Below are 24,252 nucleotides of genomic sequence, written 5' to 3'. Positions count from 1 at the left end.
AAATGACAGAGCATCAAAATTATTTGTCTAGTGTCTACTTTCCACCAACCAGTTGGTGGGACTAGGGTTTATTAAGAGAACCATCATGAAATCAATCTACATATCACGTTTTCATCTGACTAAACAAATTTGAACCAATGCACATTCACTTTACTAAAAGAGATGCAGCAAATTAAGTAGTATTTCCATAACCTAAATTTATAATATTTGAATTCCTAAGCTTTATAATCTATCCACCTTATTCATGAAATGGTAGACTTTAGATCCTACTCAAAAAAGTCAGCAGATCAATGAGCCTGGGGTAAATGTACAATGGTCCCATAGTTGTAGGATGAGACACAACGGTACTCATAGATCCTTACACTTTTGACTGGTAGTCTGGCATCATAGTGGATTTCCACAGTAGACAGCATGGAAATTATCCAGCCCAGCCCAAGGTGGAGAGTCATTTTTTTTCCTTTCAAAATATTAAGGGAGTACAAATGTTTTTGTTACACGGATATCTTGTATAATGCTTAAATTGGGTCTTTTAGTATGTTCATCACCAGAACAATGTTCATTGTACCTGTGAGGTAAGTGTTTACTCCTTACCCCCATCCACTCTCCCTGCTTCTTGGCTTCTACAATTCACAATTGCAAAGATATGGAATCAACCTAAGTCTCCACCAATTCAAGAGTGAATAAAGAAAATGTGGTATGTATGTATGTATGTATATATATATATATATATATATATATATATGTATGTATGTATATATATACACACACACACACACAGCATGGAGTACTACTCAGCCATAGAAAGGAATAAAATAGTGGCTTTTGCAGCAACTTGGATGGAACTGGAGACCATTATTCTAAGTGAAGTATCTCAGGAACAGGCACAGAGAGTTGTTTTTTGACTTGAATCCACATCACTTGCATTTCAACATCCTCAACTGCTTTGAAAAAATATTTCAAACTCCTTATTTGGATACCATTTTCCATTATCTAGATGCAAATATTAAGAGCAGAATTTTTGTTTTGTTTTGGCAAGGCAGAATAAAGACATTCTTTTTCCTTTTGAAGACTTAGGAGATAAAAGGTTAACATAAGTTTAAAATATATTGTGAAATATTATTAATATTTCCTGAAAATAATATAAATAATTATTTTGATTATGAAAAGGTAAGTTGATGACAATTTATAGCAATTTGGGAATGTAGGAAATGGTACCCTGTCTCAAAATGAAAAATAATCTTTATCCAATATGATAAGAAGTCATTAAGATGAGGTTTGGTGGTATAATCACTGTGGCTTCACAATCGATAATAATAATCATGCTATCAGTTACAGAGTACATATGTGCTATTATATGCTAGTCACATTATAGAATATCTATCTGATATAATATTCACAACACACCTGAAACTCAGGTATTGTCACCTGCATTTTAAGGTGAGGAAATTAAAGCTAATCAAAGCTTTGCTATTTGCTGTATCAGACCTAAGATCTGAATATCTGTGTAAGTCATCTCTAATAAGTGATGCTGTCTTCCTTCCATGAATCTATTTCAATTAAAGCAGTGGCAAACGTTCTGTGTGTTAGTATCACCCTCCTCTGATGGATAGGCTTATTTATAATAAACCAACTAAGTCAGTCAATTAACTGCAACACTCAGTAGGAGATTGCTATGCATACAGATATGCTTATTAAAAATGAGACCAAAAAATGATTATCACACCAAACACATATACAGACTTTTATGGTTGTTTAATAGACCTATTTCTAGAGGCAAAGAAAAGATCTCATAAAATATAATTATACATACTGGATGGAAATGGAATGCAGTTATTTATTTTACATATATCTAAATATATATGAATTATATATATATATATATATATATACATTTTCAAAGTATCAAGGAATGATGGCACTACTTTTTAAAAATGAAATTAACCATTTTGTCAACTAGGGAGGCAGGACATGATGCCCAAAGGTATACGTGGGAAGCAACAGTAAATGATTTCCCAAAACAAAGTCAATATAAAGATGAAAAAATTTATTGTACATATATTTTCTATGCTTTGAAAATGCAAATGAGAAGTTATTTACATTAAACTTTTTTTACAGACTTTGTGAAACATAATCCCTAGCTCCATCGATAGACACCATAGGAAAATTAAATAAATACAAAGCAAAAAGGATAATAGAAAGTCCTTTGATTATGGGTGTCCTTTTCGACAGAGTAATAGATTTGGCTCTATTCCCAAAACATATTCTTTATTTCACAGAGACCTCGTGAACTTCCCACCCTCTGCACCTGGAGTTTGGAATGCATGGCTTATGCATGAACGGGGCAGACATTCATAAATACTTGCTGAGTACACTCGGCTCACGTTGCCCAGTTGATAGAAAGGGAACTGGGTGCTCAAAACAAACCATTCTTCCTAATTTTGCTTGACTCAGTGAACTTATTAGTTCAGATGAGCAGAGCCTGGCTTGCACCTGGGGCCAGCCCTACTGCTCCCCATAAACTGCTCGAATCCACTCAGTGCATGGGCTTTTGCCTCTGGACAAGGTGTATTTTTGTTTTGTTGAGCTGCTAGTACTATTCTAGAAACATGTTTCTTGTCCTAACTGAATCTCTATTACTGCAAGCAACACCTCAGTCTTACTTCACATGCATTAAAATAATAATTTCTCCTGAAAGGGATTTTTCTTACCTGATGTTTTTGTTTAAAAAGAGCACTAGATTGTGCCTCGTGCTCAAGAACTGTTATAATTTCATTGATTTTCCCAAGTGAGTCATAAAAGGACGTCATTTGCTTTTCTAATTCTTCCAACGGAACCAACAGCTGCTGAGACTCATAAAGGAGTGGGGAGTAACATTCTTTGACCTTTAAAAACACAAAGATAAAAATTCCATGAAAGGCCAGTAAGTACCACAAGTTCAGGGCACTCTTCATAGCTCCCAGGAACATTTTTTTTGTAACATTGTCATTTGGTGCTTACAAATACCCAAAGACTATTTCTTTAATGATATTTCCTTTATATTAAATTTTGCTGATAAAAATATTAATAATAGAGCTGTACCCCTGAAACAAATAAATGGCTACTAAATTTTCTCATGAAAATTCACCTACATCGTCCTTCTGGAGAACACTTTCCATCTAAAAGGTTGTTGTTTGTGAGGCAGATGGCATCAAATTCCACCTCATAAACCATCAACTCATTTTCACTTTAGCTTGAATCTGACCTAAGATAGTCACGAATTATTATTACATCATCTAGAGCAAGCTGTGCCTTCCAGCTTTATTTTCAAGAGCTTTCCTCCTTGAACACTTGACTCCAGACAAACCTACAAACCTACAAAGTTGTTGACTCACTCTTCCCAGACAGACTTTGTGCTTCCCTACCTCCCACCAGCTCCGTGCTTTCCTACCCTCTGCTTATCAACATCCTACTTGTCCCAAGCATTAAAGTCAAATACTAGTTAGTGTGCTTTATTGATGTTTCCTGGTGCAACAGAAAATCTGTTGAATCTATAGTCTCAGCTACTTGGTAAGCTGAGGCGGGCGGATTGCTTGAGACAAGGAGCTCAAGACCAGCATGGGCAACATAGTGAGACTCTGTCTCTAAAAAAATTTTTAAACCAATATCTATCAAAATGCTGCATCTGAAATAGCAGTAAGAAGGCATAATGACTTTAGGCACAATTTACTTTCTCAGGGATTGCCCTAAACAAACTAAACCTGGTTCAGGTTGCAATGTCATAAGCCCAGATATGGTCCTGAAACTGCTAGAAGCTTATCAAATTGAAAATGTTGACTTTAAATTGTACCCAGTCTTTAGCAACTTTTGCTGGCAGCCAATATTATCATTATTATTCAGTACCTTTAAATTACCAATAATTCTATCTTGAATGTTAAAATATATGAACATAAACTTCGAATACATCCCAGATTGATAGATAAAATTTTCTCCTTTTATTCATGACTATGATTTTTCCTATTTTTGCTTTTTGAATTTTTCCACTTTTTCATTAATTCTCCACCACTGATTTTACGTAGGTTACTTTCTTTCTCTCTACCTTTTCCTTTCCTATTTAACAGGTTTTTCTACTTTATTTTCTTTTGTTTTTCAATTCTTTATTATAAAACATTTCCATTTATATAATCACTTCTGTCTTTTATCAGATACTAATTACCCAATCTAAGTGGACTTTGCAAATAACACCATCTTCTGAAATTCAAGTTTAGATAGATAAAATATCCCAATGGAACTTCCAAAGCTCTTAAGGAAAAACCCTCAGTAGAATAGGGAAGGCTTATGGCTAGTGCATACATCCATCTAGTTCCCTGCACAGAAGTAGTATATATATAGTAGTATATATATTTAAGCCCGAGGTGAACTCCATGAGAAAAGGAGGACAGAATTTCCACTGCTTTGCGGCTATGCCAGCAGAAAACTGCATAAATGGGCTTAGAGTGGAGGTATGTCAAAGGAATCTCAGTAAGTTCTCAGTTAAATGTGTGATCCCCTCTTATTCCTTCTCCTTTTCTTTTTCTGCCTTTCTCTCTCTCTGTTTAATAACATTCAGCTGTCCTCCTCAAAGCATTTACCTTTCTATTAAAATATGCTATAGCACTTCTGAATTAGCAGAAGTAATACTTGGTAATAGTATCATAGTTTTATTTTTTTTAAATTCATGACAAAATTACTAAATCAAGAATCCTGACTGGGCGTGGTGGCTCACGCCTGTAATCCTAGCACTCTGGGAGGCTGAGGCGGGTGGATTGCTGGAGGTCAGGAGTTCGAAAGCAGCCTGAGCAAGAGCGAGACCCGGTCTCTACTATAAATAGAAAGAAATTAATAGGCCAACTAATATATGTATAGAAAAAATTAGCCGGGCATGGTGGTGCACGCCTGTAGTCGCACCTACTTGGGAGGCTGAGGCAGCAGGATTGTTTGAGCGCAGGAGTTTGAGGTTGCTTTGAGCTAGAAGATGCCATGGCACTCACTCTAGCCTGGGCAACAAAGTGAGACTCTGTCTCAAAAAAAAAAAAAAAAAAATCCCAATAAGAAACAAGTGTGATTTGTTAAGAAGTAAACAATTAGCCCATAGGTGAAAAAGCAGGTGTAAGGCAAGCTGAAGGCAGCGTTGGTGCCACCCAGAGTGTTGTGCATTAAAGTATTTTCGCACCTTGCTTAGCTGCTCTTTGAGTCTTGATGTGGTTGCAAACATTTCATTAGCTTCTTCTTGGGGGATCTCTTTGGAAATGAGGTGCACTGTCTTTGTAATCATCTTGTATTGAGCATCAATTGCAGGCACCTTCTGCTCGATATCCTGCATGAATCATTGAAACAGCTAGATTAACGCATGACACATTTCCTTTTCATGTCTGGATTCCACAGAAGGCAGAACAAAAATCAATAGTATAAAATGCTACACTTATAGTAAACTTCAGGAGAGTCCAGCTTTTGCTTCCCTTCATTACTAATATATATATATGTAATATTATACAAATAAATAATAAAACTTTCCCTTAAAAGTGACCAACATTTTTAAGTTAACATCAGGATTAGCTGAAGTAATCTTTACACTTTCAAAAAAAACAAAAAAAACAGCATGTTAATGTAGTATAGAAACATTATATAACATATAAATGCATATTAAAAATTTGGGGCAATTCTGACTTTAAAAAATATACACTTTGTAATTTGTAAATTAGAAATATTAGGATAATGAAAATTTAAGTTACTTATAGTCTTCTCACACATTGAAAACAAAAGCCAGAATCTCATCATTACATCATTAATATTTTTCCTGTGTTTATATCCATTTTTTATTTTTACAAAAACAAAACAATGATACTATTGTTTGCTTTTCTCACTTAACAATACATTGTATAATAAAATATTTCCATGTCATTAAAAACTTTTCCAGTACTTCATTTTGAAAGCTGTAGGCTATTCAAAATATGTAAATACCACAATTTGTGCAATTAATCATTTATTGTTGGAAGCATTTATGTGGAAGTGCTATCTATAGATGTCTCCTGTTTTATCCCAATGTTTCATAATCTGGTTGTAGAAAAAAAAATCTCCAAATTGAAAAACTATTTTGAAGTTACTTTATATGATGAAGACATATCTTTAAAAAACTCAATATGTTTTTTATGACAGGTACAAATCAGGGTAGGCAGTTAAGTCAAAATGATGCCCAGGAGACACAGAAATGATCTTTGCAATGATCTGAGCAACCTGCTGATCTTTATTTTCACAGTGGAATAGGCTTTTCATTTTATGACTCAGAAACTCCTCACCTCCAGGTCTTGGATTATTAGCTTCACATTCATAAAAGAGACTTCTAAGGGTTCAGAAAGTTTCCTATGGGCTTCAGTTGCAAAAGTAGACAAAGTATTAACACAGTCTGTGTATTCTTTCTTCATTCTGTCTATCTCGTCGGCTCGCGCATACTGTTAAGAAAAGGGAGGGGAATATTATGAAAGCCATTAAGCTGTGACTGGAAGACCCACCAACCTTCACTTTAACATAGTCTCTGGAATTGTTAACTGGCAAGAAAGATTCTAATTCCTGATTCTCATTTTAGGTAAATTTGAAGTAAGTCCAATTACTTTGAAAGGATAAAAACTAGAACAAAAATGAACTATGATTTGAAACACAAATCATTCCATGTAAGTGGGCTCCAGATCTCAACATAGTCCTTAATCAAATTAATGCATTTCAGTAACATTCCTCCATTAGAAATGGAAAACAATGAATAATCAACCATAAAATACACCAGTTTTAAACATATCCATACCCTGCCTTAATAAGCCCAGCCGATATAAATAAAATTGTCTTTAAAACAGACTGTTTATCACAATATTTATAATATATACACATTGGAGATGTCTATAGATTTGAAAGACATACTTGCTTGACTTCCATAAACAGCTCTCTCCACCGCCCATTTAGCAACAGTAGCTGCTGCTTAAGGTCTCGGGAGACCATCTCATCACACGTTTCAATTAGGAAATTGCCAGCGTCGTTCATGGCAGTGTGCTGCTGAATCCAATGAGGCAAATTTCGAAAAAAATCCTAAACAATACAGAATACACAGTATTGCAAACCATAAACCGTATATTAATAACTGATACTAAAGTGACTAGAGTAGGAGAAATGTCTTTGTTCTAAAACTTGTGCAAATTTTAAGGTAAATCTTAAATCCTTCAAAATGCAACTTTTTTTTTTTTTTTAAGAGACAGGATCTTGCTCTGTCGCCCAGGCTGAAGTGCAGTGGTTGCAATCATAGCTCACTGCAGCTTTGAACGCCTGAGCTCAAACCATCCTCCCACCTCAGCCTCCTGAATAGCTGGGACTACAGGTGCACATCACCACGCCCAGGTAATTCAAAATGCAAATTTGTAATAAAGAGCTTCAAAATATGAACAAGAAATGCTGAGTGTCTTTTTATAAGAACATCTACGCCGTATTTTTAGCTGAGGACAAAATAAAACTGTAAGTGTAAGAAACTTGTGCATGGTCTTCAAGCTATTAATAGTAAATACCAGTGCCAAGATCATATAAAAGCCATAACAGATTAGGGAAATACAGATGTTTCTAAAAAAATTTAAAACAAAATTTGAACTGTTATTCTTGACTTTAAAAGGTGAATACGGCACATTAAATAATTTAACAATCATGGGGATAAACCAACAAAGGAAACAAATTTAAATGTCTGGGTAAAGAACACTTAATACAGTAACAACCTTTCTTATTTGTTTAAGGTTTTATTGCCACATACTTGGCAATAAAACAGTTTCCAACTCATTTTAAATTAAATGCATGTGTGTGCACACACACATCACAGTAAAAACCAAGGATACCAAAGATAATTCAAAATTCATTTCATAAGCCATGTGTGGGAGGACTTCCTACATAAATAGATGAGAACACTTCTGTTTCTGCCGGTTATATTCCCTTGGATCAAATTAACACATATGACATCTACTCGGGCACTGCCGGTCTGATCAGAAAAGCCAAAATCTATATGGGTACATAGTTACTGCCTTCCTCAGCTACACAAGCATATTTCATCTATATGAAATATAGAATAGTAAAACATTTGAAAATGATACATCTACTCATGCAAACAATAATAGATGATCCAATCTTGGATAGCAAGCAGTAATTCTAATGTATGTACTATATTTCTTAACAGAAACCTGGCATTTGAACATCTTTTATATATAAATTGATTTTCCATATGAAAATGCCAGGCACCCATTAAGAAGTATATGCACTGAAGTAAGTCCGTTTCATGTGCTATTTACATGTGAGTGATATTAAAGTAAAACAGTAACTCTCACATGCACACACACATACACGCTTGTACTGCCAAAAAATGAAAAAAGAAATCACTCCTAGCCAGAGTGAGACCCTTGACTGAGGGTTGACAACATACAAGAAAGAATGTTCAAAGAGGTAAGAGCATGATGGTCCTGCTGTTTACCTAGTGTATACTACCACACAGCTTCAGTACTGTGTTAGCCAAAGTTGTTTCCATCGTCTCTTAAATCAGGAAATCAAGGACTGGGGCCCTAGACACGCCCCTTCATGTACAGACCTCAGTGTGAGTGTGGTGCCCTCTGCTGCCCAGGGGATTTGGCTAAACATCAGTTACTACTCTTCTGAATGCAAAAGTCAGACACTAGAGTGATCAGATAGGGAACTATTTTAACAGAGCTTTCATTAAGCAGTGCATTTATTGGTCCGAAGTAATTTACTAACCTGTGCAACTTTCCAGGCAAAGTCAGGATTCTTGAGCCACACTTGCAAATACATGCCACTCCCTAGTGAGCTATGCTGTAAAATTTCTCATTTCTAAATCCACATCTTCTCCTTTTGCAGGAGACAGTCTTACCTTTTTGGCATTTTCTGACTGATTTAGCATTTTTTCAGCATCCTCTAGCCAGGCTTGAAGACTAGCCACAGTACTGCCATAGCGATCCCAGTTAGAGATCACTTCTTCTAGCATACTCCTCACGCTCCTAACTTCTACCGAGAGATTCCTCCACTGAGCAGTAGTTTCATTCATGAATTTCATCACATTCTCAGCTTCTTCCACTGAAAGAGATAAAACCAAGTATAATCCTTACATTATATTTTAAATCCTCCACCCCTTTTAAAAATAGTCTTATATACTGGTGTGAAATAGTATCAATCACAAATGCTAAAGTTCATTTCCAACAAATATGACAGACATAATTACAAATTGAAAACAAACATTTTACAAATCATGTTTTCACACTAATTTACTCTCTCATTTACTTGATTATCATATTCAAGTCATTCCAATATCTTTGCCTTTAATCTTTAGAATTGGAAATAGGTTGAAAAATTATAATTTGGAAAATTAATGTGTATTTTGCTTTTCTCTTAGAAGAATACACACACATACACACACACACGGAGAGAAGAGTATGATCATGCAGGTTAGGCATTGTACAAAATCAAAGGGACTGAATACAATATGTGCTCTCCAGGCCAATGGCATGGTCATACAAAGATTCTGTAGAGGAAAAAAAATGACCTGATCACACAGACACCTACAGGTTCTAATTCTACTGCAGTCAACACTGCAACAAATCCTATAGCACGCTTTACCTGAACCATCTGCTTTGATGTACATCTCAGCTGTTTGTTTCAAGATCTGGTATGTCACTTCATATTGCTCAAAGAACTTGCTATTTTCTATGAAAGACTAGAAAAGGAAGAATAGTTAGAAGATAGAAAACATTAGGCTTATGTAGAAATGCCAAAGTCAATTTTCTTCAGAATAGCTATATGGATATTTTACCCAAATTTGCCAACCTCATGCTTTTTGAAAATACAAAAATAATTCCACTGCCACAAATAACCTAAGATCATTCTGAACATATAAATTAATTCCACAGTTTAAATCCTAACTTAGCACTAAATAGAGAACATATTCCCTTTGTTCACCACCCAGGGGTTTGCTTTTCAAAGAAAAAAATTTATCCAGAGAACCTGAGCCTAACATTTAGAAAGCACTAAATTTGGAAGAGCATTTTAAAGTGTCCCACTGTGTTCTAGCTGTGGGATTATGTTGCTCTTTGAATATTAATCCTGGTGAATGACTGCTTTGAGGAACTTCAGATTATAAATAAATGACACAGTGCACAAACACTTCCCTTAAAAGGTAAGTAGAAAAATTTTAAATAATCATATATTCCATCCATGTTATTGATGGGCTCATATTTCAATTACTTAGTATAAAAATTACAGATAAGACATGTCTATATATCTACATGTACTGTACATATGTAGTAAAGTCACTATCAGCAAATGGACAGTATAAAATTGAGAACATGCAATAAATGTTTAGGTAAATTTTATTATTGTTAAGTCCAAGAAATATGAAATAACTCTCATTTCAAAGATTATTCTATTCCTCTAGATTAGGAAATTAATGCAATTATAGTTTATAGCATATCAGTAAAGGAATTTCTTTTAATAGTATAATGAGTTCCTATGATTTGGATCTATTAAAATACTTGATAAGTATCACTATCACAAAATGCAAAATCAGCCTTCAAAAATCATCTGAAGTTCTATAGAGTATGCTGATGAATGCTTAATAGATAGATGCAAGGTGCTTGTGTGCATAGGCAAAGTTATTCATAACAGCAATTTCAAATATTCCTAGATTTTTACTGATAAATGTTTATATCATATTTCAAGATAACATTTAAAAACATTATATCCATGATGCATTTCATATCATTTAATGTTTATCAAGCATTTACTTATACATTAACTATTCTTTAGGAATACAGTGAATAGAGAAAGCCGTGAGTTACCTGGAATGATGAATACTTTATTCAATGACTTCAATAACTTTATTATTTTTGTTTAAGAATAAAGTAAGACAATAATAGTCTGATTAATTCATTATTTAGCTTTACATCGTATTCTTACTCCCCACATGGGAAAAGAGTAACTTGCTAGAATTTAAATCTTGAATAATTTAACCAACTAAGCAAATCATGATTTGATAAAAAATGGGAAATTATACCTAATGTTAAAGACACTGTGTAAGAAACTGAAGAAAGAATTATATCTGGCAAAGTCTTAAAAATAGTCTCCATTTAGTTTTGGTGCAAATTTCAAAAGCTAGTGGGAAGACAATTGCTCTAAATGTCAAAGAAATGGGAAATAGTGCTTGTGATGGACAGGAAGACTTCAATATGCTTTTGCTGGTTTATAAATTAATTAAAAATGAACAAGAGAGAAAAACTTATTTCATTTCATTTTTGGTCCAAGATGCAGGAAAGAAGAAAGGATATTTTATAAATGTTGGAGGGATTCATTATTTTTTAGCTTTCCTATTAGGAAAACTAGGCAATTAATTTTTGAAAAAGAGACCTTATTTGTTATTTTTATTTTTTATCGATCCATTTAATTTGGTTATTTTTTCCTGAATATGGAGTGAACCCAGTTAGCAATGTGAATTATTTTGTCTATTAGAATCACTTTAGCAGGAGCATTGCTAAACTTCCTTTTTACTGTGAGCTATTTAGAAATGCCTCTCAGTAAAATGGAAAAGGAAATAGAAATGTACATTTAAAATAATAATGACAGAATTAGTTTAATTCTTTCAAAATAAAGTTGAACCTTGGATGTGAAGTTTAAGAAATAAGTGATGTTAGGGAACTCTGAGAGTTAATTGTACTTCAAGAAAAATGAGATACTTCTTACACCACTAAATTCAAAATATGATTAAAAGTCACTAAATTTCTACTTTTACTAGCTAAATACAGATGTAACAAATACAAACCTCATGAATTTCACTGGAAGGGAAATAAACCAGATAATTTAAGATATTTCAAATTAACTTTGAGGGGTGATTTATTAGAATTGTCTATTTATATTAATAAAATAATTATTAATAATAAAATAAATATTCACATAATTTATGTTGCATTCAGACAGTCCATAATTTCAAGAGCTCTTCTTTTATGTGAGAGATTAAAATGTTATCCTATTTTTGCCATAGTCAAATTGAAGCACATGTTTTGGTCATTTCAATAATTCTGACAGCAAGGACCAAACCAATTATCTTCTGACTTACATTACAGTATTTAATCACATATCAATGGTATGTGGCCTACATTAATCACAACAAACATTTGTGCGGCATTTTTTAAGAATTCTTTAAGCGCTCAGTAACTGCATATCTGAGCTAGGAACTACATTCTCTAATTCTCTAACCCTTAAAAGAATGTACTGTTTTTCTTTTTTAGAAATGAATAAGTTTGAATTGAGAATTTAAACTAAGGAAAAGATAATGGAAGCTTATGTCCTGAATATTAATTTGGTTATTAGATTATTAGAGGCATACAGCTTATTATAACACTGGTTTTTGTGATTTTATTTGAAAATATTCATGCTCTTTGGAATAGTCTGTTTTAAAGAGCATGATTTTCTAGAATACACCAAAAAGATAGGAGGTGCAATGGCCATGGTTCCCCAAGCTTTTTGGCACCAGGGACTGATTTCATGGAAGACAATTTTTCCATGGACCTGGGTAGGGTACAAGTTCCTAAGTTTCATAGAGGATAATTTTTCCATGGATGTGTACAGGGTTCGGGGGGCGGCAGAACTCTCTGGCCCTGTCCCTAAACAGTACTGGTCCACGGCCCCGAGGACTGGGGACTGCAGCTCTATGGGATCCAACATAAAAGGAAAACAGTATGTGTCAGTCTTTGTTCCTTAGAAAACTTCCTATTATTCTATTGTCGTTATCACCATTATTATTATTAAAAATTTGAGAAAAACTAAGGCCTTTAGAAATTAAGTCATTCACAAAGTCACATGGGTAGTAAGTAGGTGAACCATGATTCAAACCCATTTTAATGCGACTATGGTCTGGGCTTCATCAGTCTCCTCCACCCCCACACCATGTTGCCTAGGGCATAAATAACAGCAACTATCAGGCTGCTAAATACTGTCAGATATGGACCAATATTAAATGGAACTAATATTTATGTGAGCTACATTCTTTAGTTTACAAAAATGCAAGATATCGCATCAGTGATTTGGTCTTCTAAGTTAAAAAATCCTTTTTGATAGTAATATTCAATACTTAAGCACGAGGGCTTTTGCTTTGGAAAGATTTAGATTCAAATTCTGGTTCCAAATCTAACCTGCTTTACCACCTGAAGCATGAAACGTGAGCCTATGAAGCCTTAATGGCTCCTACACTGTTTCCTCAGCATGTAAATTAATGTGCAAATGTTCAGCCTGTAAGACCATAATTAAGACGAAAGATGATGCATGTAAAAGACCTGGCACTTAGGCAACATTCAACACCCCGCAGTCATCGAAACTAAGCAAAAAAGTGTCTTAAAACTCTTTATGGAAAAAAAAAAAACATCAGTGACAAATAGATATTCTTCATTAAGGGGTGAGAATAGTAGGAAATGTTTATTGATATATGCTATGTATTACCTGTAGGGTAACTAGCAACTTTAGAAATAATTGCGAAAGTTACAAAGCAGTTTAAAATTAGCAGCTTAGTGAACTTCTCTTTGACTTTATGGAGTAGGCAGGAAGTATTAACTTTTTATCATCAATAATAATTCTCTATTTATATATGCTTCAAGAAGTTCAAAGAGAATTATTAACATAATTGTATTGGAACATTAACCTGGTGGAACAGTCCCATTAGATATTTAAATCTGATTGGCTGTTCTTAAATAGCTAGAACAAAGAATGGATCCTGTATAATTACCTATTGGGCTCAGAGTAAATCATTTGACATGACTAAACCTGAAAATACAAATGTATAATTATATTTAATATTTAAAGGACTCATGTACTTGCTTGAATTTAAGAAATTGGATCTTCCATTACTTTCTAAAATAACTTAAAACATGTAAAGGAACATATCATACCAGATTTCACAGTTTTTAACAAATGTTTCCTAGACAATTTTAGTAAACCTAGAAAAAGATTTTACTGTAAACCAGTTAAATCTTTTCTTTTTCAAATACATGTTGTTCACTCATCACTTAGAAAATGAAATTAAAAGGCAGCAAAATAGATAATGGTTCTAAGATGCTTCAGTAAAAATATGATTTCAGTAAGTATCTGAGCACAACTTATTACAGAGACACTGTGACTAATCAGGTTATTATGGGCTCATAGTTTAAAAGTTCATTGAGTTACCATTTAGAATTTGTGTTTAAATATAAATGGAACAGTATAGGACTAAGATGCCCTATTAACATTAATTTTGTGAGCACATTTGCATTCCAAATAAATTCATAAGGAGGGCATTTTTAATTGATTAAGAAATAAACTGCCTTTAATAAATATATATACTAATTATATGTAAATGAAAACTGCTAGTTACAGAACAACTCCATTCATTTATTAATGCAGTGCTACTACTCTATGTAGATACAGGCTTATGGAGACTCATAGCCCAAAATATGAGATAATGTTTAAAAATTAAGTTGGTACAAAAATTCCTAGACAAGATTTTATTCTTCCTGAGTGCACACAAGGAACAGTGAAGCTCAGGAAATGACCATGAAAAAGACACACTGGACCCACTCTAAAAAATAGTCCTCGTGGACAATTGAGAATTGTTCCAAACTACTCATGATTGGATTTTAGAACACATGAAGATAATCTTTAAGTATCCTAATTCAGTTTCAGCAGTGAGCTACAATCAAAGATGTGGGTATACAATACAAAAACTTTTCTTCTTAATCCATAAAGCCAGTCACAATGGTTCAATATGATTAATGCAGCAAAACCTTTCTAAACTAGGGGGTTTTAAGGAATCAAACTCCAAAGAATAAAGGTTTATGTTTCAGATGATTGTGAAAAGCTCATAAACTTATTTACTATCTAACCCATTTAACACATAGGTATCTTTATGTTTAAATTCAAGATTAAACAGCATTAAATAAACTGGTAGGTGTTAGATGCTAAATCCACTGGCCATCTGATTTCTCTGACAAAGCACCGGGGACTTACGATGTAGTTTTGTAGAAGCAGCTCCACTGACTCTCTCCTCCCATACTTAATGATCCAAGACTTCAGCTTTGACTCTGCAAGAACCAGCAGTGAGAGCAGACGGTACTTTAATTCTAGAAATTCCATTTTCATTAGGTGTAGCTCTGATGTGGAGGAAACAAAATGAAACCTAGAAATGAAACAGGGAGAATTTACAGAATGTAACTAATAGTAACAGGATGATGCTTACTCAACCTGTTACATGCCAGCCTTAAACATAATGCAGCCACAGGGTCTTCTAAACTCTGGTTGATCATTATGAAGAGATCTGATTCCTTTTCTTGCCCTGGGTTTAAAAGCGGAACATGATTGATTGAAGTCTTTGATTTAGTTCTTTCCCCTGCCAACACATCTCTCATCTGTTTCTTTTATAGGCTGTTTTTTGCAATATTACATAATGTTCCTTACAGTACTGAGCAAAAAATACAGCCTATGAAAAAAACATTTCTGTGATTTCCAAGCTGTGGGTACATTCAGATTCACTCTTTTCAGTTAATAATATATTAGAATGTTGACATTATTAGCATATGTTATGGGAGCCCACTTTTTATTTACCAAATGTGAGCATCTCTGTTAAAAATCAAAACAAACAATTCATGGAAAAGCAAAGAAATGTAAAAAGCATCCACCTAGTGTTATAAAAGAGACTTCATTTAAAAACCAGACATTCTCTTACCTCTCAGCCATGTCCTCTAATTGATCGTGTGGCACTGGGATCCCGTTAACAGACCTGGTCCGGTAGATTTCATGAAATGCTCTTTTGTGGGCATCTATGTTCTGAAGCAGATCCTAAGATACAGTTTTTAAAAAATAGAAAATGAGGAAACATGTTCACAGGAGGCTAAGAAGCATAATTTTCAGCCTGCACGGATGAGTCAATGTATTCAACAATTCGATCCTGCTGCCACATGCAAAGGCAGCTTGGTGCCCGTCACAGCCTCTTACCTTGAACAGGAGCCGGTGCTTGTGTTTAAGACACTATGCTAGAGCCGTATCTAATAATTATGCATCTTTTAAACACACATGACACTTGCACAGCAATGCATTCAGACGTTTTAAAGGCACATGATCCAAAGGAAAATGTAATTACTGCCATAAACAATGATTCTAGTGTTTTCTCCTTTCTTGATTTTGGATATGATGCTTTTTTTTTTTTTGATATGATGCTTTTTAAAAGCTTAAAATTAAGCAAAACAAATTTAAACCTTTAATGGTAAAAGAGATGAGACTCTCTATTACTATTTCATTTTGAATGCATGCAGGCTATTATAAAGTGATAGTTCCTTGCCATCTAAAGTAATCATATTATAACATATTTTGAAAAATACCCTTTTGGTTAGAAAATTTCAAACAAGCTCAGGGAATATCCCATAGACAGCACAGTGGGAAGACCAAATACAATGTTTATAAATATTCTTTTTGGACTGTGTAGAATTATGCAGGTCTGATTCATTTATTTAGGATAATTTGAATCTTCCTTGATTTATTTTATGTGTTTTTCACCATCTACAAACTTATTTATAAAAAGATGTACATGTATTTCACAATTCCTAGCCAATTTCTCACACAGTAGCAAGGTAAGAGTGAGGTGAAAGGAGATTCATGCCTTATTTTTTAGAGCTTAGTCTATGCTCCAAGAGCTCAATAACTATAATACCCAGTGATGTGTCCCCTATTAACAATTAAGACACAGCAGCCTACCAAAATAATAAATGAAAATTAATATTTTTCTCTCAAACTGGATTTAGTGGCTTAATTGGAACAAACAGAAGCAAAAACAGCCTAAAACCAAGCAACACATTTAATGGAAGGGACAAATGAAGACCCTTCTATTATAAATTAAAACTTTAAGATCATATATGTTTTCCACATAAGTGATATTTTAACATTGTAGAAAACCTCAGGGCCAAACTATTTCTATCCTGACACGCAGGTAACTGCACAGATGTCACAGATCATTTGTGCCTCAATTGAGGGGCACTACACGCAACCAAGAGCTAATTGCAAGGGAACAGTAAAACAAGGACTATTCCTAGAGCAGCTATTGACAACGAGTACTTTAGTCACTCACTACCTCCTTATTGCAGCCAGATACACTTCTATGGCTTATGGTTTGGGCTGAAACTCCCTCAAGTGACTGCAGAACAAACTTGGAGCTATCACTTCAGCTCGCTGATTTGTTATATGTGACAGTTTTTAATATCTACTATATTGAAAAATCTTTACAAAATATCGAAACAAAAACGTTTTCACACATATGATAAAAGAAATTCTACAGCTGAAATGATGTCACCGCGATTCCTCTGAAAGAACCTCTCGCTATAAAAGAGCTAGATGTCTAGCAAAATTTATGATTTTAATTCACTTTTTTTTTTTTTTTTTGAGACAGAGTCTCACTTTGTTGCACAGGCTAAAGTGAGTGCCGTGGCATCAGCCTCGCTCACAGCAACCTCAAACTCCTGGGCTCAAGCAATCCTTCTGCCTCAGCCTCCCGAGTAGCTGGGACTACAGGCATGCGCCACCATGCCCGGCTAATTTTATATATATATATATTAGTTGGCCAATTAATTCCTTTCTATTTATAGTAGAGACGGGGTCTTGCTCTTGCTCAGGCTGGTTTCGAACTCCTGACCTCTAGCAATCCGCCCGCCTCAGCCTCCCAGAGTGCTAGGATTACAGGCTTGAGCCACCGCGCCCGGCCGATTTTAATTCACTTTGTTGAGTTTATTGGAAGTAAGTAAAATCTTTTAGGTGTCTCATTCTCAGTAATACATGACCCCAAACTGGATCACAGACCTGTGTGCAAAATCAAATTTAAAAATCCAGATTGGTTAAATATCTTTACCATTGCTGCAGGTGATTGAGTCTTAGAATATGAACAGGGAGACAACACTGAAAGGGGATCTCCTCTATTTAGCCAGAACCCTCAAGGAGGGCTAACGTGGCCCAGTTATTAGCAAAAGCAGATACAATAGGAGGAAAGCAAAGGTCACCAACTGAAGGAAGCAAGCCACCATGAGTGAAAACCAGCAGTAGCAACAAATTTATGGTGCTAGAAAAATGTCAGTAATTTCATACTTGACAACAACTGTATGTAAGTAAAAGGAGAATGATCTAGTTAAAGTATTCTTAATTCCTTATATCAATCAAGAAGAGATTAAGATATTGATTAACTTTCAATTTTGTTAAAGATCCATGATGAAATTTTAAGGGCAATCATTCTATACAAAACTAGAGTTTATAATGGTCAAGTCAATAGAAAGAGGACCATGGAATAAGAGAAATGAGCAAGCAAACAAAAAAGCAAACAAATACTCCTCAATCAACTTGTAAATAGCAAGAAAGTAGAAAAAAAGTAAAAGTAGTACAAATAGCAAAGAGACAAAAACAAATTCAAATATATCCATAATAATAAAAAAATGTGAATGGAGTATAAATTTACTATTAATAGTTAAAAGACAGAGATTGTCAAATAGGACAAACAAAAAATAGAACTATCTGCCTTTTAAAGAGATATACCTAATCATTAAGAACATGGATAGTTTGAAATTAATAAAATGGAAAACATACCAGGCAAATAATCAAAGAAAGCTCATATAAGTGTATTGATACTCATATAAGTGTATTATCAGCCAAAATAGATTAAAGAACAGTCACTATAATTACCGATGCTTCTTGATTTGTGATGGGGTTACATCTTGATAAACCCAGTCTAAGTTGAAAATATTGTAAGTCAGAAATACAATTAATATGCCCAACTTACCAAATATTGTATCTCAACTTAGGCTACATGAAATGTGCTCAGGACACTTACATTAACATACAGTTGGGCAAAATCATCTGATACAAACCCCATTTTATAATAAAGTTTTGAATAACTGATGTAAGAATATCATACCACATATTGTTAGCTGAGAAAAGATCAAAGTCTCTATCACCACTTCTATTTAACCTAGTACTGTAAGTCCTAGCCAGAGCAATCAGGCAAGAGAAAGAAATCAAAGGCATACAAATGGGGGCAGAAGAGGTCAAACTATCGCTCTTTGCTGATGATAATGATCTTGTTTCTAGAAAACCTCAAAGATTCTGCCATGGGACTACTGGAATTGATAAACAAATTCAGCAAAGTCTCAGGTAAAATCAATGTACAGAAATCAGTAGCATTCCTATATTGCAACAACTGAGAACCAAATCAAAGACTCATTACCCTTCACAGTAGCAACAAAGAAAATAAAATACCTAAGAATATATTTAACTAAGGAGGTAAAAGACCTCTACAAGCACCATATATACTCACCAAACTATGAAACACTGAGGAAGGAAATAGCAGAGGATGTAAACAGGTGGAAAACCATACCATACTCATGAGTTGGCAGAATCAACACTGTTAAAATGTCTATACTACCCAAAGTGATCTACAGATTCAATGCAATCTCTATTAAAATACCAACATCATTTTTTGCAGATCTAGAAAAAAATCATTCTATGCTTCGTATGGAACCAGAGCAGACCCCATACAGCAAAAGCAATATTAAGCAAAAAGAACAAATTGGGAGGCATCAATTTACAAGACTTCAAGTTATACTACAAGTCCATAGTAACTAAAACAGCATGAGATTGGCATAAGAACAGAGACATACACCAATGGAATAGAACTGAGAACCCAGATATAAAACCATCCTCATATAGCCTTCTAATATTTGATAAAGCAGACAAAAGCATACACTGGGGAAAAGAATCCTTATTCAATGATTGATACTGGGAAAATTGGATAGCCACATGTAGAAGACTGAAACAGCACTTATCACCTCTCACAACAATGAACTCACGAAGGATAATAGACTTAAATCTAAGGCATGAAACTATAAGAATTCTAGAAGAAAATGTTGGAAACACTCTTATAGACACTGGCATAGAGGAAGAATGTATTCAAAAGACCCCCAAAACTAGTGTAACCTCTGTGGAAAGCAATATGGAGATACCTTAAAGAGATACAAGTAGAACTACCATTTGATCCAGCAATTCCATTATTGGACATCTACCCAAACAAAAAACAAAAGACACTCTATAAAAAAAATATCTGCACTTAAATGTTTCTGGCAGCACAATTCGCAATTGCAAAGATGTGGAAACAACCCAAGTGGCCATCAATATATTACATTTTATATTTTTAATATAAAATGTGGTATATATATACCATGGAGTACTATTCAGTTATAAGAAACAATGGTGATATAGCACCTCTTGTATTTTCCTGGATAGAGCTGGAACCCATTCTACTAAGTGAAGTATCCCAAGAATGGAAAAATAAGCACCACATATACTCACCAGCAAATTGGTTTCACTGATCAACACCTAGTTGGACATATAAGAATAACATTTATTGGGCATTGGGCAGATGGGAGGGGAGAAGAGGGGATAGGTGTATACATACATAATGAGTGCAATGCATATCATCTGGGGGATGGACATGCTTGAAACTCTGACTCAGTGGGGGGAGGTGAAAGGCGGAAGGGAATACACATAACCATAATATGCTGAAATAAAAAAAAGTTCCAACTTTTTCCTCTAGAGTTCTAATAGTTTCATATCTTAGGTTTAAGTCTGTTATCCAGCGTGAGTTGGTTTTTGTGAGAGGTGAAAGGTGTGGGTCCTGTTTTAGCCTTCTACAGGTGGCTATCCAGTTTTCCCAGCACCATTTATTGAAGAGGGATTCTTTTCCCCAGCGTATGTTTTTGTCTGCTTTGTCAAAGATGAGATGGCTATATGAGGATGGTTTTATATCAGGATTCTCACATCTGTTCCACTGGTCAATATTCCTGTTTTTGTGCCAATACCATATTGTTTTAATTACTACAGCTTTGTAGTATAGTTTGATATCTGGCATATTAATGCCTCCCATTTTGTTTTTGTTGCCTAGAATTGCTCTTGATATTCGGGGTCTTCTTTGGTTCCATACGAAGCGTAGAATTATTTTTTCTATATCTGTGAAGAATGCTGATGGGATTTTAATAGGTATTGCATTGAATCTGTAGATCAGTTTGGGTAGTATAGACATTTTGATGATATTGAGTCTGCCGATCCACGAGCATGGTCCCCAAAGGCAATCACAGCAGCAACAAAAATAAATAAATGGGACATGATCAAACTACAAAGCTTTTGCACAGCCAAAGAAATAGTCATGAAAGTAAACAGACAACCTACAGAATGGGAGAAAATTTTTGCATCCTATGCATCCGATAAGGGACTGATAACTAGAATATACTTAGAACTCACGAAAATTAGGAAGAAAAAATCAAATAACCCCATTAAAAAGTGGGCAAAGGACTTGAATAGAAATTTTTCTAAAGAAGACAGAAGAATGGCCAACAAACATATGAAGAAATGCTCAACATCTCTAATCATCAGGGAAATGCAAATCAAAACCACAATGAGATATCACTTAACCCCAGTGAGAATGGCCTTTATCAAAAAATCTCCAAACAATAAATGCTGGCGTGGTTGCGGAGAGAGAGGAACACTCCTACACTGCTGGTGGGACTGCAAACTAGTTCAACCTCTGTGGAAAGCAATATGGAGATACCTTAAAGCGATACATGTGAATCTACCATTTGATCCAGCAATCCCATTGCTGGGCATCTACCCAAATGATCCAGTGACACTCTACAAAAAAGACACCTGCACTCGAATGTTTATAGCAGCACAATTCATAATTGCAAGGCTGTGGAAACAGCCCAAGTGCCCATCAATCAAAGAATGGATTAATAAAATGTGGTATATGTACACCATGGAGTACTATTCAGCTCTTAGAAACAATGGTGATATAGCACATCTTATATTTTCCTGGTTAGAGCTGGAACCCATACTACTAAGTGAAGTATCCCAAGAATGGAAAAACAAGCACCAGATATATTCTCCAACAAACTGGTATTAACTGAGTAGCACCTAAGTGGACACATAGGTGCTACAGTAATAGGGTATTGGGCAGGTGGGAGGGGGGAGGGGGGCGGGTATATACATACATAGTGAGTGAGATGTGCACCATCTGGGGGATGGTCATGATGGAGACTCAGACTTTTGGGGGGAGGGGGGGAAATGGGCATTTATTGAAATCTTAAAATCTGTACCCCCATAATATGCCAAAATAAAAAAAATAATTAAAAAAAAAAAAGTTAAAAAAAAAGAAGACCCCCAAAGGCAATCACAGCAACAACAAAAATAAATAAATGGGATCTGATCAAATTAAAAAGCTTCTGCACAGCCAAGGAAACTTATCATGAGAGCAAACAGACAACCTACAGAATGGGAGAAAATATTTGCATGCTACACATCCAATGAAGGGCTGGTAACTAGAATCTATATAGAACTCAGGAAAATCAGCCAGAAAAAATCAAACAACCCTATCAAAAAGTGGGATAAAGACATGAACAGAAACTTTTCAAAAGAAGATAGATTAATGGCCAACAAACATATGAAAAAATGCTCAATATCTCTACTTGTCAGGGAAATGCAAATCAAAACCACAGTGAGATATCACTTATCTCTAGTGAGAATGGCCTTTATCAAAAAGTCCCAAAACAATAAATGTTGGCGTGAATGCAGAGAGATAGAAACACTCATACATTGCTGGTGGGACTGCAAACTAGTATAACCTCTGTGGAAAGCAATATGGAGATACCTCAAAGGGATACAAGGAGAACTACCATTTAATCCAGCAATCCCATTACTGGGCATCTACTCAAAGGAACAAAAGACATTCTATAAAAAAGACATCTGCACTAGAATGTTTGTAGCAGCACAATTCACAATTGCAAAGATGTGGAAACAACCCAAGTGCCCATCAATACATGAGTGGATTCATAAAATGTGGTATATATACATTATGAAGTTCTACTCAGTCACAAAAACAATGGTGATCTAGTACCTCTTGTATTATCCTGGATAGAGCTGAAGCCCATTCTACTAAGTGAAGTATCATAAGAATAGGAAAACAAGCACCATATATACTCACCATCAAATGGGTGTTAACTGACTTAACTGACCAACACTTATGTGCACATATAGTAGTATCATTCATCGGGTGTTGGGCAGGTGGGAGAGGGGATGGGTATATTCACACCTAATGGGTGTAGTGCACACCATCTGGGGGATGGACACAGTTGAAGCTCTGACTCAGGTGGGGCAAAGGCAATGTATGTAACCTAAACATTTGTACCCCTGTAATATGCTGAAATTAAAAAAATGAAATATTTAAAAAATTGAAAAATTAATGAAACAAACAAAAAACCCAAACAAAATTTAATATACAGTTTTTACAGAAGACATATCATTTCTGCACCATCATAAAATCAGAAAATTTTAAGTTGAACCATTGTAAGTTGAGGACCATCTGTAATTAATTGGTTAAAGAGGAAACTCTCCACTTACTAAAACATACATTCTTCCTGAACTTGAACATACCTATTAAGCCTCAAAATATATAAAGCAAAAACTGAAAGTGATAAATCCACAATGCTGTGGGAATTATTGACACACATCTCTAAATGATTAAGATAGAGCAAAGGGAGCAAGTGAGGTGTTGGGTTATGGGATAAGGCAGGGAGGGGGAGGGAAGGGGCTGCAGAAAGGGGCCTTTATAAAAAACTTTTGGTGTTTGAGTAGATATAAGCCAGTGGGCAGTTTTGAGTAGATTGGTGAAATTATCTGAGCTGCATTTAAAAAGGATCACTGTGGCTATTCTATGGAAAAATACCATGCCTTCCACACATTTGCTTCCTCAGGCTTCTAAGACAAGATGGTATTGGGATTTCCTCCTATCTCACTGGTCATTACTCCTCAGACTTTTACTGGTGTATTTTTTACTCTTTGATCTCAATATTGGATTCCCTGGGGCTCAGTCCTTCTTCATCTTTTCTCTTCTCTGTCTACGCTTCTTTTATTTCTCCAGTTAATATCCCATGACTTTTTATCTCCAGCCTATACTTCTCTCGTGAGCTCCTGTCTCTTCTCTTTTACTGCCTAGTCCACATGTCCTCTTGGATAAGAAAAAGACTCAACATGCCCCAGACTGAAGTCCTGATCTTTCCTCCTATGCCTGCTTCATTGTCTCCCATTCTCAGTTGATAGAATCTCTGTTGTTTCAGTTGCACA

The 24,252-nt window shown here is 34.9% G+C and overlaps 1 protein-coding gene across 6 annotated transcripts in view; it reads right to left on the bottom strand.

The window, feature by feature from the left end:
• The window catches only part of SYNE1 (spectrin repeat containing nuclear envelope protein 1), a 438,352-nt gene that overhangs the window by 281,794 nt on the left and 132,306 nt on the right, over nucleotides 1-24,252 (bottom strand). For all 6 annotated transcript variants that reach the window (XM_076002855.1, XM_076002857.1, XM_020287266.2 and 3 more), the window contains 8 exons: nucleotides 15,779-15,891; nucleotides 15,064-15,232; nucleotides 9,658-9,754; nucleotides 8,915-9,117; nucleotides 6,925-7,089; nucleotides 6,312-6,464; nucleotides 5,189-5,332; nucleotides 2,709-2,882 (listed from right to left, as the gene is read on the bottom strand). In XM_076002855.1, the coding sequence (XP_075858970.1) occupies nucleotides 2,709-2,882; nucleotides 5,189-5,332; nucleotides 6,312-6,464; nucleotides 6,925-7,089; nucleotides 8,915-9,117; nucleotides 9,658-9,754; nucleotides 15,064-15,232; nucleotides 15,779-15,891 (1,218 nt within the window). The remainder of the gene's footprint in view (nucleotides 1-2,708; nucleotides 2,883-5,188; nucleotides 5,333-6,311; nucleotides 6,465-6,924; nucleotides 7,090-8,914; nucleotides 9,118-9,657; nucleotides 9,755-15,063; nucleotides 15,233-15,778; nucleotides 15,892-24,252) is intronic.

This window comes from Microcebus murinus, chromosome 5, assembly GCF_040939455.1.
Source record: "Microcebus murinus isolate Inina chromosome 5, M.murinus_Inina_mat1.0, whole genome shotgun sequence".
NCBI classification, from domain to species: domain Eukaryota; kingdom Metazoa; phylum Chordata; class Mammalia; order Primates; family Cheirogaleidae; genus Microcebus; species Microcebus murinus.
The sequence above is the reverse complement of the archived record's forward strand: the minus strand, read 5'-3'. Positions and strand labels throughout refer to the sequence as shown.